At 37.4% G+C, this 20,994-nt stretch overlaps 1 protein-coding gene across 5 annotated transcripts in view; it reads left to right on the top strand.

Annotated features, from left to right (window-relative positions):
* The first annotated feature begins 422 nt into the window (after positions 1-422).
* Positions 423-20,994, top strand: part of LOC131027408 (BTB/POZ domain-containing protein At1g67900) — a 75,105-nt gene continuing 54,533 nt past the window's right edge. For 3 of the 5 annotated variants that reach the window (XM_057957451.2, XM_057957450.2, XM_057957452.2), the window contains exon 1: positions 423-880. In XM_057957451.2, coding sequence (XP_057813434.2) covers positions 822-880 — 59 coding nt within the window. In that variant the 5' untranslated portion in view covers positions 423-821. Of the gene's footprint in view, positions 881-966; positions 1,082-20,994 lie in introns of all 5 variants that reach the window. The other 2 variants (XM_057957457.2, XM_057957454.2) reach the window with 2 other exon arrangements.

Below are 20,994 nucleotides of genomic sequence, written 5' to 3'. Positions count from 1 at the left end.
AATCTATAAACATCAAGCTTCATTATCACTTTCCACACAATCACCAACGTTGCATTGTGCAGCATCCTTTACTCCAAAGGTACACAACCCACAAAAACATAATACATTAGGTATACCAAAAGGTTAAGCCGAATTCTAGATTTTACCCATAGGACCATAAATAAGCCCCGTCCATGGGACCACGCCCTGAGTGAGCAGAGAGTGCATCAGCGCTGGTGAAAAGAGGTGACATGAAAGAAAGGTCAGAAAAAAACTGGCAAAAGTTTTGCGGCGATGATTCCGGCAAGGCGTAGACAGCAGGTACCTATCTTGGCATCCCTGTCGGTTGGGCTTCCGACAAAAGTGGGGCCTATATTACCCACCTCTAGTTAAGCTGCCTTCCCACTCCGAGTTAAAATGTAACACCATTCCGTTACGCTTCATCATCGAACAACATTTCTCCAAAACCGCTCAACCAAAATACGTCGGTTAGTAACAAGCGGTTTTGAGGTCGCTGGAGGCGGTTTGGCGTTTTAAAGGCTCTAGACAACCAAAATGGTTTCATAGGAACCAGAAATGTTAACGGCTTCGCTTTATGCTCATTTAAAATTGGATATGTGTGGGGATGAGGATTTTGAATTTAGCAAAGAATTACAGGGTGAATTTGGCTGTACCACGATTTTTGCCGCTACCGTTGTGCCCAAAAATACAAGCTGATGAGAATCGCTCGCAATTTATTTCCGAGAAATTTGGAGCCGATGAGATTTCTATGTATAAAGAAGAATTTTGAGCATTTGTAATGGCGGAGAGTTGACGAGGAGGAGATATTTTTGGTTGCAAGCATGAAGTTCATGAAGCTTGGATCGAAGCCGGACACCTTTTATACTGAGGATGGTGTCAGGTACGAGGAAATGAATCTTTGAATGTTTTGAATTTTGAAGAAAGTGCCTCGTGATGCTAGACTTTTGTTGTCGTTGTTTTTTTTAGGCTGCTGCTGTTAAAATTGTGGAAATGTTTCTGTATGTATTTATGTTCGCTGCGTGAGTAAATGCTTTTGTTTTGGAAGTGTTGATGCAAAATGACGATAGTACGAGATTGACAGGTCCGTGAAGAGATTTGAAACTTTTTAGGTTTCTATTTCTCGGTGTTATTGTTGAATTTGTGGAACATTTTGCAGTATTTATGTGACAAGCGGCATCAGAAATGATTTGTTGTGTTTGTTTTTGAGGCACACCGCACGTTCGAACTCAAATAGTTTTCTGTATTTGTATGGATTGCTGCATTTCCGAAAATACGAAGAAATCATAATATGCACCATGCGTTTGGACAAATGTTGAGGTGATTCGTTGCCGTATTTATTTTTTCAATTGTTTTAAGGTAGGACATGCAGTTTAGGCGTTTTCAAACGCTATTCTTTTTCGTTATGGCTTTTAATTTTAAAATTCTGACAACTTTTTAAAGGTTAGTTGTTTCTTATAATAAAGATTTAGGCTTAAATTATGGTAATTCTTTAATCGCAATGGATGGAATTGCGATTGCTCTAGTTTTTCTTGTTTAGGAAGAAAGCTTTTCTGTCTTTTAGCACGCTGAGACGCCAACGTCAGACACAAATAAGGGTGGTTTCATGCAGATTGATATGATCTGAAATAGGAAAAGTTAAATTTATATAAATGTCACACAGAATCTTATTTTTCCGTTTTCTCAAGTATGTTTAAGGGATCTATTCAAAACAATCCTTCCTTTCCTGAGTTTGTTTGAGGAATCTTCCGAGTGCTAGGACTCCGTACAATTCGGTAACTCCAGGATTTATTTGGAGTCTCTTTGCAGTAGTCGAGTTGTAAAGAAAGGGCTTTACCATAGCTGATCGCAGGATTTAGTTGTCCTTTCCATTGGTAGTTGACTCCTCCGTGGACCCTGCCTTCTCAGGTTTCATACCTCCCTCACCCATAAAAAACTGATTAATTAACACACGCCGGCCTTCCCCCCGCTCCCCGCCACATCGAAAACAAACCTCTAGGGTATATTCGAGATAACTGATTTGTCGAAGGTCTACTTTATCAGAAGCAGGAAAGGATTAATGTGAAGGATGACGACTCTAATGACTTATCTAAGAAATGCAGATATAATCCAAAACATTGGAAGTGAAGCAAAAAAGAAAGAACATCTCAGAAGGGGTCTCACAGCTTTATAAAACGATAGACCGAAAAAACTGGAATGTAGCTGCAGATCATGATTGCATTCGGAATCCGATCTCATGTACAGGATGCTTTTTAACAATATCTTTTCTCTCGGTGCACATTTTCTTGACAAGGTTCCCTGTTAGGGACTTCTATTAGTGAACAATTGTGCAATCATGAGAGAAACGAAATCAAACTCAAGAGCGTGGAGAATTGAAAGGAGGTTCAATACTTAGTTTGGCAAACTGCCTCTGTTGCTTAGTGGAATTTGTACGGATAAAATTATGTTGCAGGAGTGTACAAATAACAATTAGTGACTTTGTCTAATTAGATGCTCTATCAACAAATGGATACGATGTAAACATGCAACTCAAAAAGTTTCCTTATATTTAATTAATTTATGGAAGGAATGAAAAGAATCATTGAAAGAATATAGAGCACGAGAACTTAAAGCCTAATTCTAAATCCTGTTTGCAAAGCTTAACTTTTTAAATTGTCCTTTAATGAGAAAATTAATCCGCTAACCTTGATAACATCAGAACTGCTTATGTAGACAAGTACAGCAGATTTATGAACTATTACACAAAGTAAAATGATCAAGTGCTTTAGCTACAATATTTTTCCCGTAATAATTGCTGGTGCAGGTGCTAGGCAAGAATTGTGGTACCATATTACAGTGCAGCACTGTGCTGTGGGAGTATTTTAATTGCCGAACAGGTACTAGGCAAGAATTGCTGGTTAAATAAGCCCTGTCCTTTGTTTTTGTATTAATGTTGTGAAGTGCATATATCATCTCTCCATGGTTGCCACATCTCCTATGGCAGCTACCATCGAAGGCATAGTTTTAGTGATGCAATTCTTGTGGACTGCATTGTCGCTTGAACACAATTTTCTCATGGTGGACTCAAAGTTGCCTTGCAGAAGTAGAGTCACATTGATACGAACAACAACATTGCCACCATTCCTTCAGTTGTCTCTATTTGAAAGGGTATGCCAAAATGAGGCATGAACAACATTGTTGTAGTAGTAGCCTTGAAGCTGCAACCACCAAGATCTCTTGCATAGAAAAGAACAATAAAGTAAGGGGCTGACTGTTGATCATTTGTCAGGTAAAATTCTTGTAGCCTCTTGCATGACCAAATGGGGACACCTCACCAAACTTACGGGACTCATTTAAATATAGAGGTAAATTTTTTTCGTTATGAAGGTCTAAGCAATATCACTTTTTCTGCCACTTTTATAGCTGAACAAGATATTTGATTCCGATCCTTTTAAACATTGACAATGAGTGCTTCCCCTTCCTTAGCTGATATTTGTTCTTATTCTATTTGAAATTCCAAACACAACAGATTGTCAATGTACTTAACTGAAAGAGCAAAGGTGATTTTGCTTCTAATGAATTCAAAATTTGAATCCTTATTCAACCATCACAATCAATATGGTCAAGTGTTATATATTCCCAATCCAAGCCTATGCATCAACTCTTAAGCAAACAAATAACTTTGTAAACTAAAATAGAAAATTGCATTGGTTTTTCTTTCTTTCACATTTTGGTATTGTAAGCCTTTCTATCCTCCATTTAATTGTTGTTGCTTTGGCTGCTACTGCTGTCCCCTTTAATGATGAACATGTCACTTATCCATCCATATTGGAAGTATTACCTAGCTCCTTGGATTGGTTTGTTCTTCCTTTTCTTTCCTATGCTACTTTGGCTAAAGTCCATATGTAAATTTTAGCCTTTCATATGACCTTTGATTTCACAAGTGTGCAATATTGCATTTCTGTAAGGAATCTTCTTTCCTTTTCTTGAAGTGAGTTCATCTGGCCTTTTTCTCTCCTTGCTTCCCCTTCTTGTTTGGTTTGATGTAAAGGGCCTTTTTTTCTTTCCCTCATCAACGTTTTCAACATTATGAGAGCTGCAATTGCTTTTGAATATGAGTATGAACCTTCCAATATTCTTCACAACCACCTAGGGTTCATTGGTAGAGAGTACTAACAATATTGGGTTGGTTACACAAATTTGGATGTATACTTTTGGACACTTTGTCTATCCTATATATTGACATTTTATGAGACGCTCTTCCTCTTAGACTATTGGGTAGAACTATGACTTGATTCCTTTATGTGCTTTCATTTTTTATTATTTTAACCATCAGCTTCTTTCTATTTCTTAGGCATCTACATAACTCTCGGCATGTTCTCTTCTAGCAAGAAAACAGTTTCTCTTTCTCATTGAGCTTATGCACGTAATGTATACCTCCAATTTTTTCAACTAATTGTTTAATTTTTTAGGACCACATTTTTCTTCGTTTTAGCTTCAATGTTGAATGATGGACATGATGCTGTCTAATTCAATTGTTCTTCTTTTTCTTTGGAGCTCTAGTTCCCATTCTCTTGGCCACACATCTTTTCTTTTTCATAATTGTAAGTGAATCTCTTTGTTGAACTTTCCATTTCAATTCCTACTTCAATCTTTCCTACTTTTTACTTGTTGGGATAATAAAGTTGAAGTACTACAGAAGTTTGCAATCTGAAATCAAGTACACTTGTTCATGAAAAACCATTCAATTAAGTGTATTTAATTGCAGAATACCATTAATAGCTATAGGAACTGAAATCAGCAGCATAAGAAATCATCAAACCACATGTGAACATCACATTATGCAATATTTACGTGGAATAAACCCTTGCGGCAAGAAAACTCCTCCAAGAAGAGAGCCCAAGTATGTATCAATATTGATTTCTTTAAACAGGATTACAATGCAAAACATTTTCTTCACTCCTTTGTCTTGAATCTAACAACACTTTGTACCCATCAACTCTCAACGAAAAGTATTCAACAAAAGCATATTAGGAAGGCTTATTTGGCATATCTTACCACCATCCCAAGGCTCCAGTTTATAGAGATATAAACCTCTTATAGAAACCAAACATCCCACTCCTTATAATTCCCCTCAAAATGTGTAAAGTCACTCATTTTTGCATTTGAAAGACATCTTTTCCCTCCTTTCCAAGCACCCAACTTGGGGAAGCTAAGAGTCACTTGCATGGAACACTAAAGACACCTTTCTCTCCTTTTTCAATCAACCAACTTGAGGAGTTTATTAATTTTGTCACAAGTAATTATTTTTTGCTATCAATGGACCCCTTCATCCCTAACACCCTAGGCACTTAAAGACACCTTGAGAAGGATGTTGGAACAAATTAAATAACATAAGATTTATAAGGTTAATGGCATCTTAATCCTAACATTCTCCCACTTGAGACATCATAAATTGTAAATACATCCAAAGGATTAACCAACAAAGAAAAAAAACATCCCTGAGTGAATCAAGTGCCACTTGATTCTTCAATATGCTCTTGCGCTCCAACAAAATACCAATTGCTATAGGTCCCAATGTACAACTCCAAATAACCATCTCTTTGTCTCACTATAATATACATACCAAACAATGTGACCAAGAAAGGGAAAGCAAATAGAATCTACATCAAATAATTTACAAGATTTGCACACATGCAACATCTCAAAGGAGTAAAACATGACCAATACTCCAATCTCAAATAATTGACTAAATAGATCAACATTAGATCAAGAACATGCATAATAGAGGCAACCAAAGATAATATGTAGATTTCCAAGACCTAGACCCTAGATCAACATTAGACCTGATTTGCCAAACAATTCTGCACTAGAGTAACCATGCAGATCTGCACCAATCTATACATGAACATAAGCATCAAATCCAAATGGTAACAAATGGCTTCGAGTGGCCACCTTGCTCATACCAGTTGGAATAGCAACCACAACAAGTTGCTAGCTCAAATAGCCTATTCGTACCTCAAGCCAGGGTAGGCAATCCAACATAGGTAGAACTCCATGCCATCAACATATCAACTCAATCCACAATCAAGTCCACCACCCTACAAAAATAATATTCCAAGGCTACTTTATGATGTAGAAAAGAGCGACCTAATCAATTATGAAACAATTAGATCAATCTTTCTAATCACATATTGGAACAAGCCACCAATGACTTGAATTCTTGGTTGTTGTCTCTCAAGAAGAGCCAAGTTGGGTTTGGTGGGGACTTCGTTCCTTTGTTGTAAAGATTGATTCAAATATTGGCAAGATCTAGGGTAACAAGTGATCAAATGGACTAAATGAACAACATGCATGTGTTATGGAACAAATTTACAAAAACAAAAAGCATATTTGGGAAGGTAACAAACAGAGGAACCTGGCACTGAAAATTAGAGCAAAATGTCAAGGACACTAGAGCATTGCTCTAGCATCCAAGCAATCATATAGGATTTATAGAATAGATGTGCAAGAACTAAAAGCAAATCTAGGAAGCCAACAGAGAGAGGAACTTGCCATTGAAAAGGGGGGCCGAATGTTGGAGACACTAGTGTGTTACACTAGCATCCAAATGCCCAAAAAATTGAAACTATTCACTTGTGTAGATCTTATATGACCTAAATGTTTGGGGGATGTCGCACCTTCCTTCTATTACAACCATTTGAGACTTGTTAAATGAAAGGGCAAAAATTGTTGTGTTGTATAAAGGCTTGCCTCAATCAAACCCTGTGTCAGTGTTCCCGTTTCCACAACAACCATGATAATGATAATAGAGAGTGTGTGTTCGCAATGAATAGAGGAAAAACAAATGGTAAGGACTGTAATAAACAAATACCATGAAATAGAGTTACCATAAGTGTGAAATTGTTGTTTGATTGATATTCCAACATGAATCGCCCACAAGGAGTTGATGGAGAAGGAAGAAGCTTCCTTTAATACTTGCAAGAGTTAGTGCATAAAATAATAATATTTCACAACTAGAGAGGTTCAAGATTGTAGATAAGAATAGAGAGCTTGTTTATAGATAGACTTTGTCCCTTTACAATGAGGGAAAAAGGTTTGTTTATATATGCATCCCAAATACTTTTTGAGGGCCTATTTGGGTGAGGTCTACAAGGTGCGTCATACAATGTAATAAGGCTGACATCCAAATTCAAATTCTTTCAGCACTAGTGGATAGGATGCTAGCATGGGGTACTAGTGTCTTGGTGAAATTTGTCCTCAAAAGGCCTTTTAACAAGGGACTAAACCAAGTTTCTTAGAAAAATAGTGAAATATGCACATTATAAGTAGAGACAAACATACATGCTAAACTGAATGCCAAACCTAGCATAAAATTGTAAGCAGCAACAATTTATGACACTACAACTACACATATAGACATGTGACAAAAACCTTCGAAGCATGTACATTTTAGTAAAGTGTAACTAGTCTAAGAGAGGCCCCTAGCACCTTGTAGCTCCATACATAATGTATACATTTTGGGACTCCAACTACATGGGTAATGTCAAGTCTGAAAACTAGATCAAGACATTAACGAGACCACTTATAGCTCTTGCATAGAGTATGTGGATAACTCTATCATATAGTGTCAAGGAAACATATCATGATATGCAAAATACATTGTCTTAAAATATCTCTCATTAAAAATCTTCAAAAAAATCTTCCATGTTCTCCACACCAAATGATAAAAGAGATCAAGGGGTTATTGAACTGTTGCCAAAAATAAAAATGAATTACAAACAACAATTGACTCCATACAAATGTAATGTCCCCTATTTGAATCACCTTATATATTGCCACAAGAGATAAGAGTATCATGGTTCAGGTCTCATCTGATTGCTTAATGAGAACTCCTACTATGCTTCCATTTCCTCATCAAATGAAACCTTCTCCATTTATATCTTCCAATGTGAGGGAGGGTCACACCTCTTCATCATGTCTGCCCTTTGTAATGGTCACAAGCTTTCACAATCACCACCCTTCGAAAGAGTCACAACCCTTCATCATTTATGCTCGTTGAAAGAGTTACAATCTTCCATAATTATGCCCTTTGAAGGAGTCACAACCTTTCATAATTACCACCCTTTCGAAAGAGTCACAACCTTTCATAATTTTCACTCTTTCAAAAGAGTCACAACCCTTCATCATTTTATACCCTTTGAAAGAGTCACAACCTTTCATAATTTCTGCCCTTCTTTGGAAGAGTCACTTACTTATTTACTTCCCATTCCTTCCTTCTTCCATCTATTCGTCCTCGATTCACATGCTCCATCTTTCTTCTCCTCCTCCCTTACAAATGAGGTTCTCTTCTCACTTTTATATCTTATGTTTGAGTTTTCATTTCAGGCCTTTTGACCATTCATTAACTTAATTAAATTTTAATTATATTTAATTTTATTCTTTTTATTTTAATCTAAATTTTATTTTCATTCTTTTGTATTTTAATTTTATTTTTAAATCCCATTTCAAACTGGAAACATTACAACAAACGTCAACTTTATAGACATAAGAACCTTAATGAAGAAGGGAGAAAACAATTTACGAGGGAGGAGATAACTTGCAAATCAAGCCATGTGCTTATAACGACATTAACATGTTGCAAGCTGTGTAAAATAAAATCTCCTTAAACACTCCCAAATTGAAAGGATATCAACATCCAACTATTCAACTCAAAGTGAAAACATGGCAGCAATAGATGTAAAACTTAAACTGAAGGTAAATCAAACAAACAAATTGTTCCCATAACAACTGGTATATGTCCAACACCACAAACCATATCCTATACCTCTCCAAACAAGTCCTTAGAGCTATTACCATGGCTTATTTCCCAAGCACAAGGAAAGCAATTGAAATTCTTTGAACCATGCACCCACTTCTCAACAAGCCCTAAAAAATACAAAGATCAAGACTAATGCACATGAGAAGACATGACACAAATAAAGCACGCATTGGATAACTAGGTGGGCAACACTTCTTAGATCATTTACCTTCCAAGTAGACCAAGAGTGGGATACAAGATTGTCTTGTGCATACAACACCAAGGAATAAAAGCTTTCAATAAATTAGGTTCATAATGGGCTCATGTCCATATCCAGGTGTAGCATCCTTGGTCTATTTGTTGAAACCTCAATAGTGAGTAATCGTTCCAACAGATATCCAACCTCACCCAAGTCTCTCTAGTATCCATGAGCTTCCAATTGATCAATCCATGCCAACTTCAAATGTGAATTACAAAATCATGAATCTCCAAGCAAATGATCTATACTCAAAACCAAAGAGAACTACATCCTTAAAAATTGAAAAGGAAGATCATAAACAACACCTTAATCAAAGACGTCAAGAATCCTCCATGGCAACCATGATGTTAACATTACCAAACAACCCACATGTAGATGAATGAGCAAGGTTGTCTTTAAGCTTTTAGGTCACAAAATGGAACAACTCCATAAACCACATGTAACTATTGGCTAATCATCTAGTGCTTCCATGTTCTCCCATGTGACTAGGGGCTTAAAAGCAACCACCCAACATGAACAATCTTTCATTGCAAATGACCAAATGGTAAAGGAACACAACCACCATGGAAGAGGATAGGTCTTTCCGCTGAACACAATGAAATGAGTGCGATGGATATGGATGTATAGGGACCAGGAATCAGTTGTTGGGCAGTAGGGTGGGATAACAAAATGTAGGGGGTGATTTGTGATTGAATTACCCTACTATTCTAAGGGCCACATCATCACATCAATCAAATAGATCTATTGTATACGTAACACGAATCACTCACTTTGAATATGGATATAGAGCAAGCAGAAATCGATCACTACAAGATAGAGATAGGGGGGCATCGACCTCCTCCCCCTCGGCCTCTAGTCAAGATTGTATATGGTTTAGTCTACAAATATTGCCAAATAGTAGCTCTAGGTCACCATGCAAGAAGTAAACACATGACCAACTTTATAAAATTAAAGATCCACAATCATGAGCTTCTAGTGCCCAACATAGATTCCATTGACAATATCCATCCAAGAAGAATTTTCCCAAAGTTATACCTTCCCACCATCATATGCTTGATATTAGGAGAACCACTCCTTAGAGGAGTCATGTGTTACGAGCATATTGAGTCAACCAAACAATAATCATTAGACATAATATTACAAGAAAGAATTAGGACTTTAGTATCTTCATTTGATGAATTTTCCATGGAGGAATCCCATTGCTTCTTATTTCGCATTCCTTCTTCACGTGTCCCCTTTTATTGCAATTCAAACACTCTGCTCTCTTCTTTCCAAGAGTTTTAGGTTGTCCTCGAGATAGACTTCTATTTAGACCCCGTATTGTCTCCCTTTGATCTTTCTCTTTGCTTGGACTTTCCCTTGACACAAGGAGTATTTGTAACACTATCCATGGTTGATTCTTTCTCATTTCTTATGCCAACCTAGTTGCAATCCAACTTGGGATTTGTTAGATTAGCACTAAAAATGAGAATCATACTCTCCCATCGCTTAGGCAAAGAACATAAAAACATCTATGTTACCCAGGGACGCGTCCTCGGTATTTTTTTTAGGCGTCCCCATCTCGGGGACATCTCGGGGATAGGGGACATCTCGGGGATAGGGGACGTCCCCATAAATTATCCATATTGACAGTGAATTTTGACAATGAATTCTATAAGCAATTTGACTTTCACTCTCAATTTAACACAAATTTGGCATAAGAACTCTGCTAGTTCTGATATGTTAAGGTTCTATAATGTATATGTGCATGCTTTATCCATGTTTTCAAATGAATATTTAAAATTTCCCTATATTTTAATTTTCCCTATTTTTATATAGCTGTCCCCTTTGTCGTCCCCTAGCTGTCCCCAAAATTGGCTAAAAAAACCAGTCCCAGAAACTCATATCGCCGTCCCTTGCCGTCCTCGTCCTGGAAACTCGGGGTAACATAGAAAAACATAAAATAGTTATCTTTTTTTATCTATCTTAACATCTACAAAGGCTAATTGACTCAAAAGTAAATTAAATGAATTTAAATGCTTAGCTATTGATTCACCTTCCTTCATTTTTAAAGAAAACAGCTATATATCCTTTTCCATAAGGAATAAGCGGTAGGCTCTTTTGATACATTTAAAAGGGCAAAGTTTGCAAGATAAAGCTGGATTGCTCCCATGCTTTCTTATCCATCTTGTTCCACAAGTCTTGATCAATACTTTTGGGTTTAAATTCCTTTGTTTTTACAATCCATTGCTCTTTCTCTTCTTGAAGATCTTCTAGCTTCAGCTTCATAATGTCTATTTGAGATGTACATGCAGCCATGTTTCCACACAAATCTATAGCCCAAAAATCCTGTTGAACCATAGGAACCAAAGCTGGCCAAGCTTTGATACCAAATGTTGGGATAAGAAGGGTAAACTACTACAATATGGAAATCTGAAATCAAGTTTGCAAAGTTGACATTAAGAATACTTGTTCATGAAAACCATTCAATTAAGCATGCTTAATTAAAAGACCATGAATATATTAAAGAATTGAAATCAGAAACATAAGAAATCATCAAACCACTTGAGAACATCACATTACACAATATTTACATGGAGAAACCCTTGTGGAAAAGAACTCCACCAAGGAGAGAGTCCAAGTATGTATCGACACACTTCTTCACTCCCTTGTCTCCAGTTCGACAACTTTTGTGTACCTATGAATTCTCAAGAAAAAGCATTCAACAAAAGTATAGTTAGGAAATCATATTTATCATATCTTACCACCATCCCAAGACCTCAATTTATAGAGATATAAAACTTTTGTAGAGACCAAATGTCCCACTCCTTGGAATTCCTCCCAAAATGTGTAAAGTCAATCATTTTGGCATCCCATAAGACATCTTTTTTCTCTTTTTTGTGCCTAACTTGAGGAAACTAAGAGTCACTTGCATGGATAACAAGGAGACACACCTTTCCCTCCCTTTGAAGTGCCCAACTTGAGGAGTTAATTAGTCTTCTCAAAAGTAATTGTTTTCTTATTGATGGATCTCTTCATCCTTTATGAATGCATTTATAAACTATAGGTGGAGTAATATTTCAAATATTTTCCACTAACATCCTAGACACCTAGAGATGCCTTGTCATGCCTTGATCTTGTCATGGCCAATCGAACTATAAGATTGAATAGGGAATTGTCTTACCACAATAAGACTTCACAATTTCCTTGTTCCATCGTTAGCCATGGCACTATGTTCGCAGAACGATAAGCAAACGGGAAAGGTGGAAATCGTTTTTCATAACAAATCGGGGTTTCCTATTTTGTATCACCCTCACTCTCTTGTGGCAGCGATCTCACAAGTGATTAATTAAATAAAGGATTGAGGAGGAAGGACTTTAATGGAATGAGGTGACCATGATCAATGGCTCTAACAATGATGACTATTAAGGTATTTAACGGGGTCATTAATATCCTAACACAACCACATGCATGTAAACATAATTAATAATAATAATAAAGATTACTGTTTAAGAGGGCAGTGATTGAAGGGATGTGCCCATTCATGGAAAGATGGCTACTTCCTAAAGACACCACACTTCATACTTAAGCTATATAGAGGAGACCACGAACAGGGGAAAAGAAAATCAGAAGTGAATATATATAATCTGCAACCATCAAAAGGATCAGAAATTATTATATATAATCTGTGCTCATAAAAGGAGATCGGGTTGCACCATTGGCAATCAATGTCTATAACAGCAGATTGTTATGCTGTATCTACTTGTGAACTAGTGCTTATTTATGTTATGTTACGTCTGCATCCTATTAGGAATAAATGAGAAAATATACATAATAATTAAGTTATTATATTTATTCTGGTATAAATACATAAAAAGGAGTATTGTCAATAAGATTTGCATTTGTGAATAAGAGGGAGATCAGATTTATACTTAATTTCATTTATGTACATATACATCCATAATACATGAAAGACTATTATATTGATGACCTAGTCTTTAATCATTCACTATTGCCTTTGAGAGGATAGGTTGGTGTGTGTAGGGAGAGGCGAGTAATTCCTCACAAGATAGGTAAGCCCAAGATGGGGTATGGACGGAGTCCTGAAACCTTGAGGGAGCCTACTTATAGATTGGTTTCTAAGTGCTTAATGACCGTAAATCACCGTTCTTCGTTAGGGTTAGGAGAGGAGTAAGGATGGGGCCTAAATATAATAATTATTGATTGTATTATGAATAATTAATTGTTCTCTAGTTTTAATAATCCATTTGAAGGCATGATAAGTGTGGTAATATATGGTTTAATTATGAGAAATAGGCTTACTCCTAGTAGGGGACATTACACGCCTTGACAAGGATGTTATAACAATTTAAATAGCATAGGGTTTACAAAGGTTGATGGCACCTTAATCCTAAAATCTCTTTTTATAAAAGTATTACATGTATTAAAAAAAATGGCATTGAGTGGGCACTAATGTCTATTGGATGGCCATGGAAAAGGTTGCAATAGTATATTTATAAACTATAGGTGGAATAATATTACAAATTATTTTCCACTAACATCCTAGACACCTAGAGATGCCTTGACAAGGATGATATAACAAATTAAATAGTATAGGATTTGCAAGGTTGATGGCACCTTAATCCTAACATCTCTTCTTATAAAAGTATTACATGTATTAAAAAAATGGCATTGAGTGGGCCCTAATGTCTATTGGGTGGCCATGGAAAAGGTTGCAATAGTGTATAGGGTAGTTGAGAGGTTGCAATTGGTAGCTTGCAAAAAATGGCGAGAGCTGTAGCAAAGAGGCGCCTTATGAGAGGTGTGAGCAGTAGCACTTGTGAGTTAATCAGCACTAAGGAAAATGTTGGAAATCTCTTGCGCAATAGTTGGAGTGTCACTAGAAATAGAGGCATCTATAAGCCATTTGAAGAGCCATAGAAGACCATAGATCTGCCTACAAGATCGTGAGTAGCAATGAAAAGGTGCAGATTGTGGCTTCCACATTACTACATTGTTTATTGTAGGTCATGAGGATATGTTGTTGTATCTTGTTACATTCTTTCTTCCCTTTGTAGTGAAGTTTAAAGAAACACAGAGAAAGTATGATTTAGGGTAAGGAAAAAGCAACATAGTATCATTCCCAAAATTGAAACAAATTTGAACTTGTTTTTGAAGTCCGCTTAATCTATGTGGTAGGTGAAGGTTGTGCGTGTGAGAGCTGATGCATAGCATGTAATGGAAGTTCTTAAAGAAAACATAGTTAATTGTTGTAGTTTTTTTATAATTTTTAAGTTTTATTAAAGCCTTTTATAGTAGCATTTCTCTTCACAAAGCTTTTTTTCTAAAATCCTTTAAAGCTAAACACAAAACTTTTGAAAGTTGCTTATATTAAAACATTTTTTCTTTTTTGAGTGGGCCCCTCCTTAAGCATAGTCACGTGGATATGGGGAGAAGAATGCTGGTCATGTGGGGATAAAATGAACTTTTTTAGCTGCTTGGTCACATGAACAGTCTTTAAGGGTAGACAAATTTGCCTAATTACTTGTATTTGTTGGACACAAGATACCACGGAGAGGGGGGTGAATCAGTGGTTTCCAATTTCTTAACCCTTAATCTTCTAAGTATGTGTATGGGTTAACAATCTAATACCTAGTGGGCCTACTGGTAAGATAAATCAAGACAATGCAATGCAAGCATACACAAGGGCACATCACATAACACTAGTATATACGAGGAAAACCCAAGATAGGAAAAACCTCGGTGAGAAATGCTGCTGGAGTCTACTGCTCCAATCTAGCCTCACAATGAAAATCTGATTACAATGTTTAGGGCACCAACCCAAGGAGCACCAACCCCTATTGTTTATGGGCACCAACCCAAAGGAGCTACAACCCCTACACGGGCACCAACTCAGTGACCACAATACATGATATCATAACAAAAGTAATAGCCCGGTTATAAAGGAGTTCTATAACCACTAATGCTTAAGTTCTTTGCCGGTTTCCTCTTTGCCGGATCACACTTTGTCCCATTCACTGCTGCCTCCTTCTGTCTCTGTTGCTCTCTTGCCGACTCAGCCTCTACTGGTTATTTATCTGACAGACTTTGCACTTGACTGTCGGTTACTCAACTTACTGGTTTACCCCTGCTGTGTTCTATGCCTGCTGAATCTTCTCTACCACACTCGCACATAGCTGCTTCATCTGAGCTACCTTCGTGCTGGCTCTAACACTATCGGTTGTCTTCATTGATGTACTTTTGCAGTTTACCGGTTGCTCTGGCCTTATCGGTTAAACCTCTGCCAAACCATTCCACCGGTTGCCTCACTCTTGCTGGTTGAACTCTTCAGCTTGATTCTCTCACACACTCAGTCTCTTCTCTGATCGACGTTGAGCACTTGAGTGAAAATGATTCTCTTCACTTCTTCACTCTCTCATACAACAGCAACAACATTCCTATCTTTGGCCTGCGTACATATACATGAGTTTTCCTGCCAAAGCTTCAGTTCAAACTCTGTGCCTTAGGGTTTCTTCTTCAACATGACATATCATATCTAATCAGATCTGATCGGATCTCATCTCCTTGATTGGTGATCTACAACTCATCAATCAGCACTGCCATTATCGTGCCTTCCAGAACACGCCTTCTATATTTAGCAATCTGCATTTAATCTGTTGGCGGATCACTAAGAAAGGTTTGGCGACTTCCTTCACCTACTTCGATCTACTCATTGTCCGTTTGATCCCGAGCCGCAAACCTCTTCTTTTCTTCCTCGAGCTTCGCACTCGCCATTAAATGTTGGACCAGTCACCAACGACCTCACCAAGAAATCTCACCGACTTGTGCAAGTATGCCACTTCACTGTCACGTGGCCCCTTTGTCGACATCCACCTTTGCTAGGTCATTTGTGTCGGTCTGGATAGGATCACCGACCAACCCCATAACCAGGTTCATCTACCGGTTCACAAACCCTACCAGTTATACCCTAACCGGTCTGTCTTCAACCTTGCACTTTTCTTCTCTTCCGATGGAACACCTTCACCGATCATCACACTTGCCAAAACACCTCATGCACATCTTCATCAGATGAGAGCCTAACACCTCTGCACCTTGTCAACTTTACCAGTGGACATAGTTACCGGTAACCACCTTGATGACACCATGTCATCAACCTTCAACAAACTCCATCTTCAATCTAGCAATGTCCTCTATCTGCAGCTGTTCCAAGTTTGCCTTCTTCATCATTTGACTAGTTTGCCAAGATGGCAAACATATCCTTCCTTCTTTGTACCGACAACTCAACATGTCTACCTTTGTAGATCCGGTACACATCTCTGATCTTAAGATCTGGAGGCTTCCTCATCATTCACATTTGTCATCCAGCCTATGCATCCAATCTCCTGCCTTTGCTTCCTCTAACTACCTTCTCTCAAAGGGATGTGATGCATTCTATGCGTATGATGAGACAAGTTACACTTACCGGTGGGAGCGGATCTATGTCACTTGCTGGTATTAATGTGACATCCCTGAGGAGTAGATGCATCTTCAACTTGACATATGACCTAGTAGCTTTCCCATATGGCATCCTTGCTTACGGAAGCAACACATTCTCTGTCAATCTTTTCTTCATCCAGTGGGAGTCCAACTGTGTGACATCCAACTCGTACTGGTGGCCTGCACATGCTTCACCTCCGGTGTTGATGTGATCCTTAGTAACATCCCCCCTCTTCATCACAATCAACAACCCGACATCTTGCCCACTTACAGATGTCATCATTTACCGGTTGTTATATCATACCGGTCTCCTGTCCATATCTTTAACACAAATCAAACACTAACCTGTGTACCGGTGACTCCAATGGCCATTATGCTAGGTGACATTCTCTCCTTTACCGGTGACCTGCTAAGCTAGGTGACATCAAAGACATCACATCCGGTATGCATCAATGACAGTACTGCACATACATCTCCCATACCGGTTGCCTTCCTATACCGGCTGACATCAATGACAACACAATGCCAACAGTATTGGAGTCAAATTTTTTAAGAGTGATATCTTTATCATTTGGAGGATCTTTTCATGCATATTTTTTTGAGGTCTACATAGTGGTGCAGTTGTAAATGAGTTTTCATGCATCCTAATATTCTTTTTACAAGGGTTTTCAGCAAGTGGTCAATTTGATGCAAACAAATGTTTGGATGTCTTTTGGTTTTGAGGATATGGACTATGTGGACATGAGAAACTTCAGATCATGTTTCTATGGGAGTTTTATGCAAGGACATAGTCAATGGTGACACACTGAATTCTAGATAGAAGGTGGTGATCATGGTGTCATGGAAGTTCTTGCATGCATTTTTGAGCTTTGGCATGACATGGTCAAGTGTGTAATTTGTCAATCATCTTCTTTCTTTGGAGATCATGGTTTTTACTTTGCCTTTTGGGAGCCCTTGGTATTGGAATCAAGTTCTTTGATTGTGCAAGGGCCAAAGCTGATCTTTAGTAATATGTTTATGCTTAATCATAATGCCATGAGTAGCACAGTGTCACTTTTTTGGGATCTTTGTTAATAATGTGGGTTTGTTGGTTGGAGATAGATGGTCTTTCTTTGAGGAGATGTAAATCATGATGTCATGGCGAGTTCCTAGGTTCTATATTGATCATGGAAAGGGAGCTTTCGTGATGATACGAGGTATTCATTTGGTATTGAATGCAATGATTTTTCTTTGGGAGGCTTTGGATGTTGCAAATGCAGTTGGAGTTTTGTTGGCGTGGGATGAATTTATTGGGTACTCCTTGTTGTTGGTGGTCTCTAGCAATTGGAGATTGTGTGTTGGAGCAATGAATCTTGATGAGGTTTGAGAAAAAAGACCGAGGATCCTTCACCTAGAGTTGGGCGTGAGTTCAATATGGACTTGTGAGGAGATTGGTATGGAGGAGCAATCTTATTCCCACTCTCGCCCCATAAGGAAAAGAATTGTTTGAGAGGTAATGACCACCTACTACTCAAATGTATTTTACTTTATGCGCTTTGTTTTCTCATGGGAATTAATCTTGAGTTATGGATGTTAGTTCTATAGGGGTTGAGGAGCACATGGCATGGTGTCATTTTCTTTTGCCTTCTCATATGCATGACTTTGTTCAAGAGGATAGCCTTTTTGAGGAGTGTATGGACGAGATTGCTGTTATTGATGTCAAAGAAATCATTAAGGATAAAGGCCACTAAATCGCCCATTCAAATGCATATACACATGCTGGCCGACCTCCTCATGATTAAATTTCACTTGGAGAAATAGCAAATAAAGTATTTATTAATGTCAAAGGTCAACTCATGAAGACATTCCTAAATCCCTGTTATTGCTGGCCGACTGCATTTGCAATGTGAATTAAATTAATAGCCAAAGTTGGTAGACTTCACTCTCATTTATCAAGGAAAAAACCATGTATATTTAACCAAAATTATTGCCCAAGAAAAAAGGATTAGAGTGAGCGATTCTATATGTAAACAAGCAGAGATTAAAATATCAGATAAGGCAGCAATCAATGCAGATTATGTGATTCCAATAAAGGTAGCGATTTAGTTGAAAGCAGCGATTACATGTTGTAAGAGGCAGTGATTACATGTTGTAAGAGGCAGTGATTAAAGTCTTCAAAAAGGAAGTGATAGAAATTTTTAAGGGAAGCATTGGAGATTGACGAAAGGTTGTGTTTTCTTGAAATGCTATCACTTTTCTAAGGGATGCCTCCCTTCATGAAGGGGCATAAGGAAGATATAAATGTATAGATAAGTTGGGAGAAAGTAAGGAGAATGAGAGATTTGAAGATTAAATAAGAAGAGGAAAGAAGTGTTTATGAGATAAAAGGATGTATCATTCAAACACAAGAAAGATTTATGAGGAATAAAGAATAAATCAGTCAAAGCAGAATTTGTGAAGGGAATATATGCAGAATTCTGAAGGGAATATATGCAGAGATTTGTAAAGGAAATATATTCAGATTTGTAAAGGAAATATATTCAGATTTGCGAAGGAACTATAATCAAATTTGAGAATAAACTATGTTCATCATTTGTTGAAGAAGCAACATCCTAAAGGTGATATTCAATTGAGCTAGAGGTTGGTGCCTCGTAAATTAAAGAGATTGGTGTCTCTTATTGAGTTGTTGCTCAGTTGTGGGGATTGGTGTCTCTAGTGGGTTGGTGCCTACAAAGATAAGAGGGGATAAGAGGGGATTGGTGTCTCTAGTAGTTTGATGCCTACAAAGTTTTTATATAAGCAAAAATTATTTTGCCACAGTTTTCTCCCGAAAGGGTTTCCACGTAAATCTTTTTCGTTCTTCTTGTGTTCTTAATTGTTGTTGTTGTGCAATTGATATTGTTGTGGTTGTTAATTTGAAAAAGTAAAAGACTAGCTTATACTGATTCAGCCCCCTCCCACCCTCTTAGTATGAATGTCCAAGATTGCTGTCAATGATGTCAACATTGGGCCAAGAAGAATGTCTTTGATGAGGAAATCATTGGTTCAAGAAGAATTTCTTTGTTGAGGAAATTATTGGTTCAAGAAAAAAATTGCTGATTGTGGTTATGGCCAAAGGCCACTAATCAATCCACTCATTGAGATCATAAATTGACTGATTTACCATCACATGGCAGTGCTTCAACTTCATTCTATTATTTGTTCATGTTGGCCAACCCATGCTTTGGCACCCTCTTTGCTTTATAAAATGTAAAATGAACTAAACGGTTAACTCATATCTGGCCGACTTCCTTTGGTGCTTATGAAGACAGCACGTACATAAATATATTTCAAATCACCCAAGAAGTGTACTAACTAATGAAAGAGGAGGAAACACTTAATGATAATGAGCAGTGATTAATATATAAAGAGAAGCGATTAAGGTGAAACAATAGGCAGCGATCTTTGAAAGTATTAAGGCAGCGCTTGAGTTCAAGAAGGTAGAAAACTCTATTTGAAAGGATATATGATAGCATTTGAAGATAAATAAAAGTATTTTAAAAGGCAATCAGCATAAAGGAATTGTTAACAAAAGGTGATGTCTTTCTAAGGAGTTATCTCAATTCAAAGAGGTGCCTCTCTTCATGGAGGCATAAGGATATAAAAAGAAATAATATTTTGTGGAGAAAGGTGTGTGTGGAGATTAAAGAGATATCACTCAAACATAAGGCAGATTTAGTGAGGAAAGATAGGAGATCATTCAAAGCAAATTTGAAGAGCAGAATAAAAGGATAGATCATTCAAACTCAAGCAGCCTTATATGAAGAAAAGAGTAATTATTTGATAGAAGGCAGATATATGAAGGGAATGCATGCAGATTTATGAAGGAAAGTATATGCAGATTTGAGAAATTATGTATGTGGATAATGTGATGTCATAGTGTGTGTTGAAATTTGATTATCATTCAAAGAAAAGCAGATTTGTGAAGGAGAATAAATGTGTGGAGAATAGAAGATATATCATATATACACCAGTAGTTTTGCATGTGAAGAAAATGATAGAAGATTGTTAGAAGGCAGATTTTTGAAAGAGGTTTATATGAATGCCATTCATTGAAGATATACATATGAGATTAAGATTTTTATAAACAAAGTTGAATTGTCCATCATCCATTGAAGACACAACATTCAGAAGGTAGAACCTTTGTTTCTTTGAAGGTCATTGCCTCCTACTAGAAGAGATTGGTGTCTATCATTGGGTTGGTGCCTACAAAGCTTGTAAGGGAATTTTGTATAGCTGATATTTTGCCATTGTTTTCTCCCAAAAGGGTTTCCATGTAATATTTGTGTTCTTGTGGTTCACGCAATATCACACAGGGTATTGCGCTTGCAAGCTGATCTATAGCAAATTGTTTGCATCCCAATCTTGCTCATCATAAAGAGATGATGGGCAAGATGCTAAAGGGACTACGAAAAATGTAGCATTAGGAGAAGCACCTAGTTCCATGCGTGAAGTGACTCACTAA

Source organism: Cryptomeria japonica, chromosome 1 (genome assembly GCF_030272615.1).
Source record: "Cryptomeria japonica chromosome 1, Sugi_1.0, whole genome shotgun sequence".
Taxonomy (NCBI): domain Eukaryota; kingdom Viridiplantae; phylum Streptophyta; class Pinopsida; order Cupressales; family Cupressaceae; genus Cryptomeria; species Cryptomeria japonica.
This window is presented reverse-complemented; position numbering and strand designations above follow the sequence as displayed.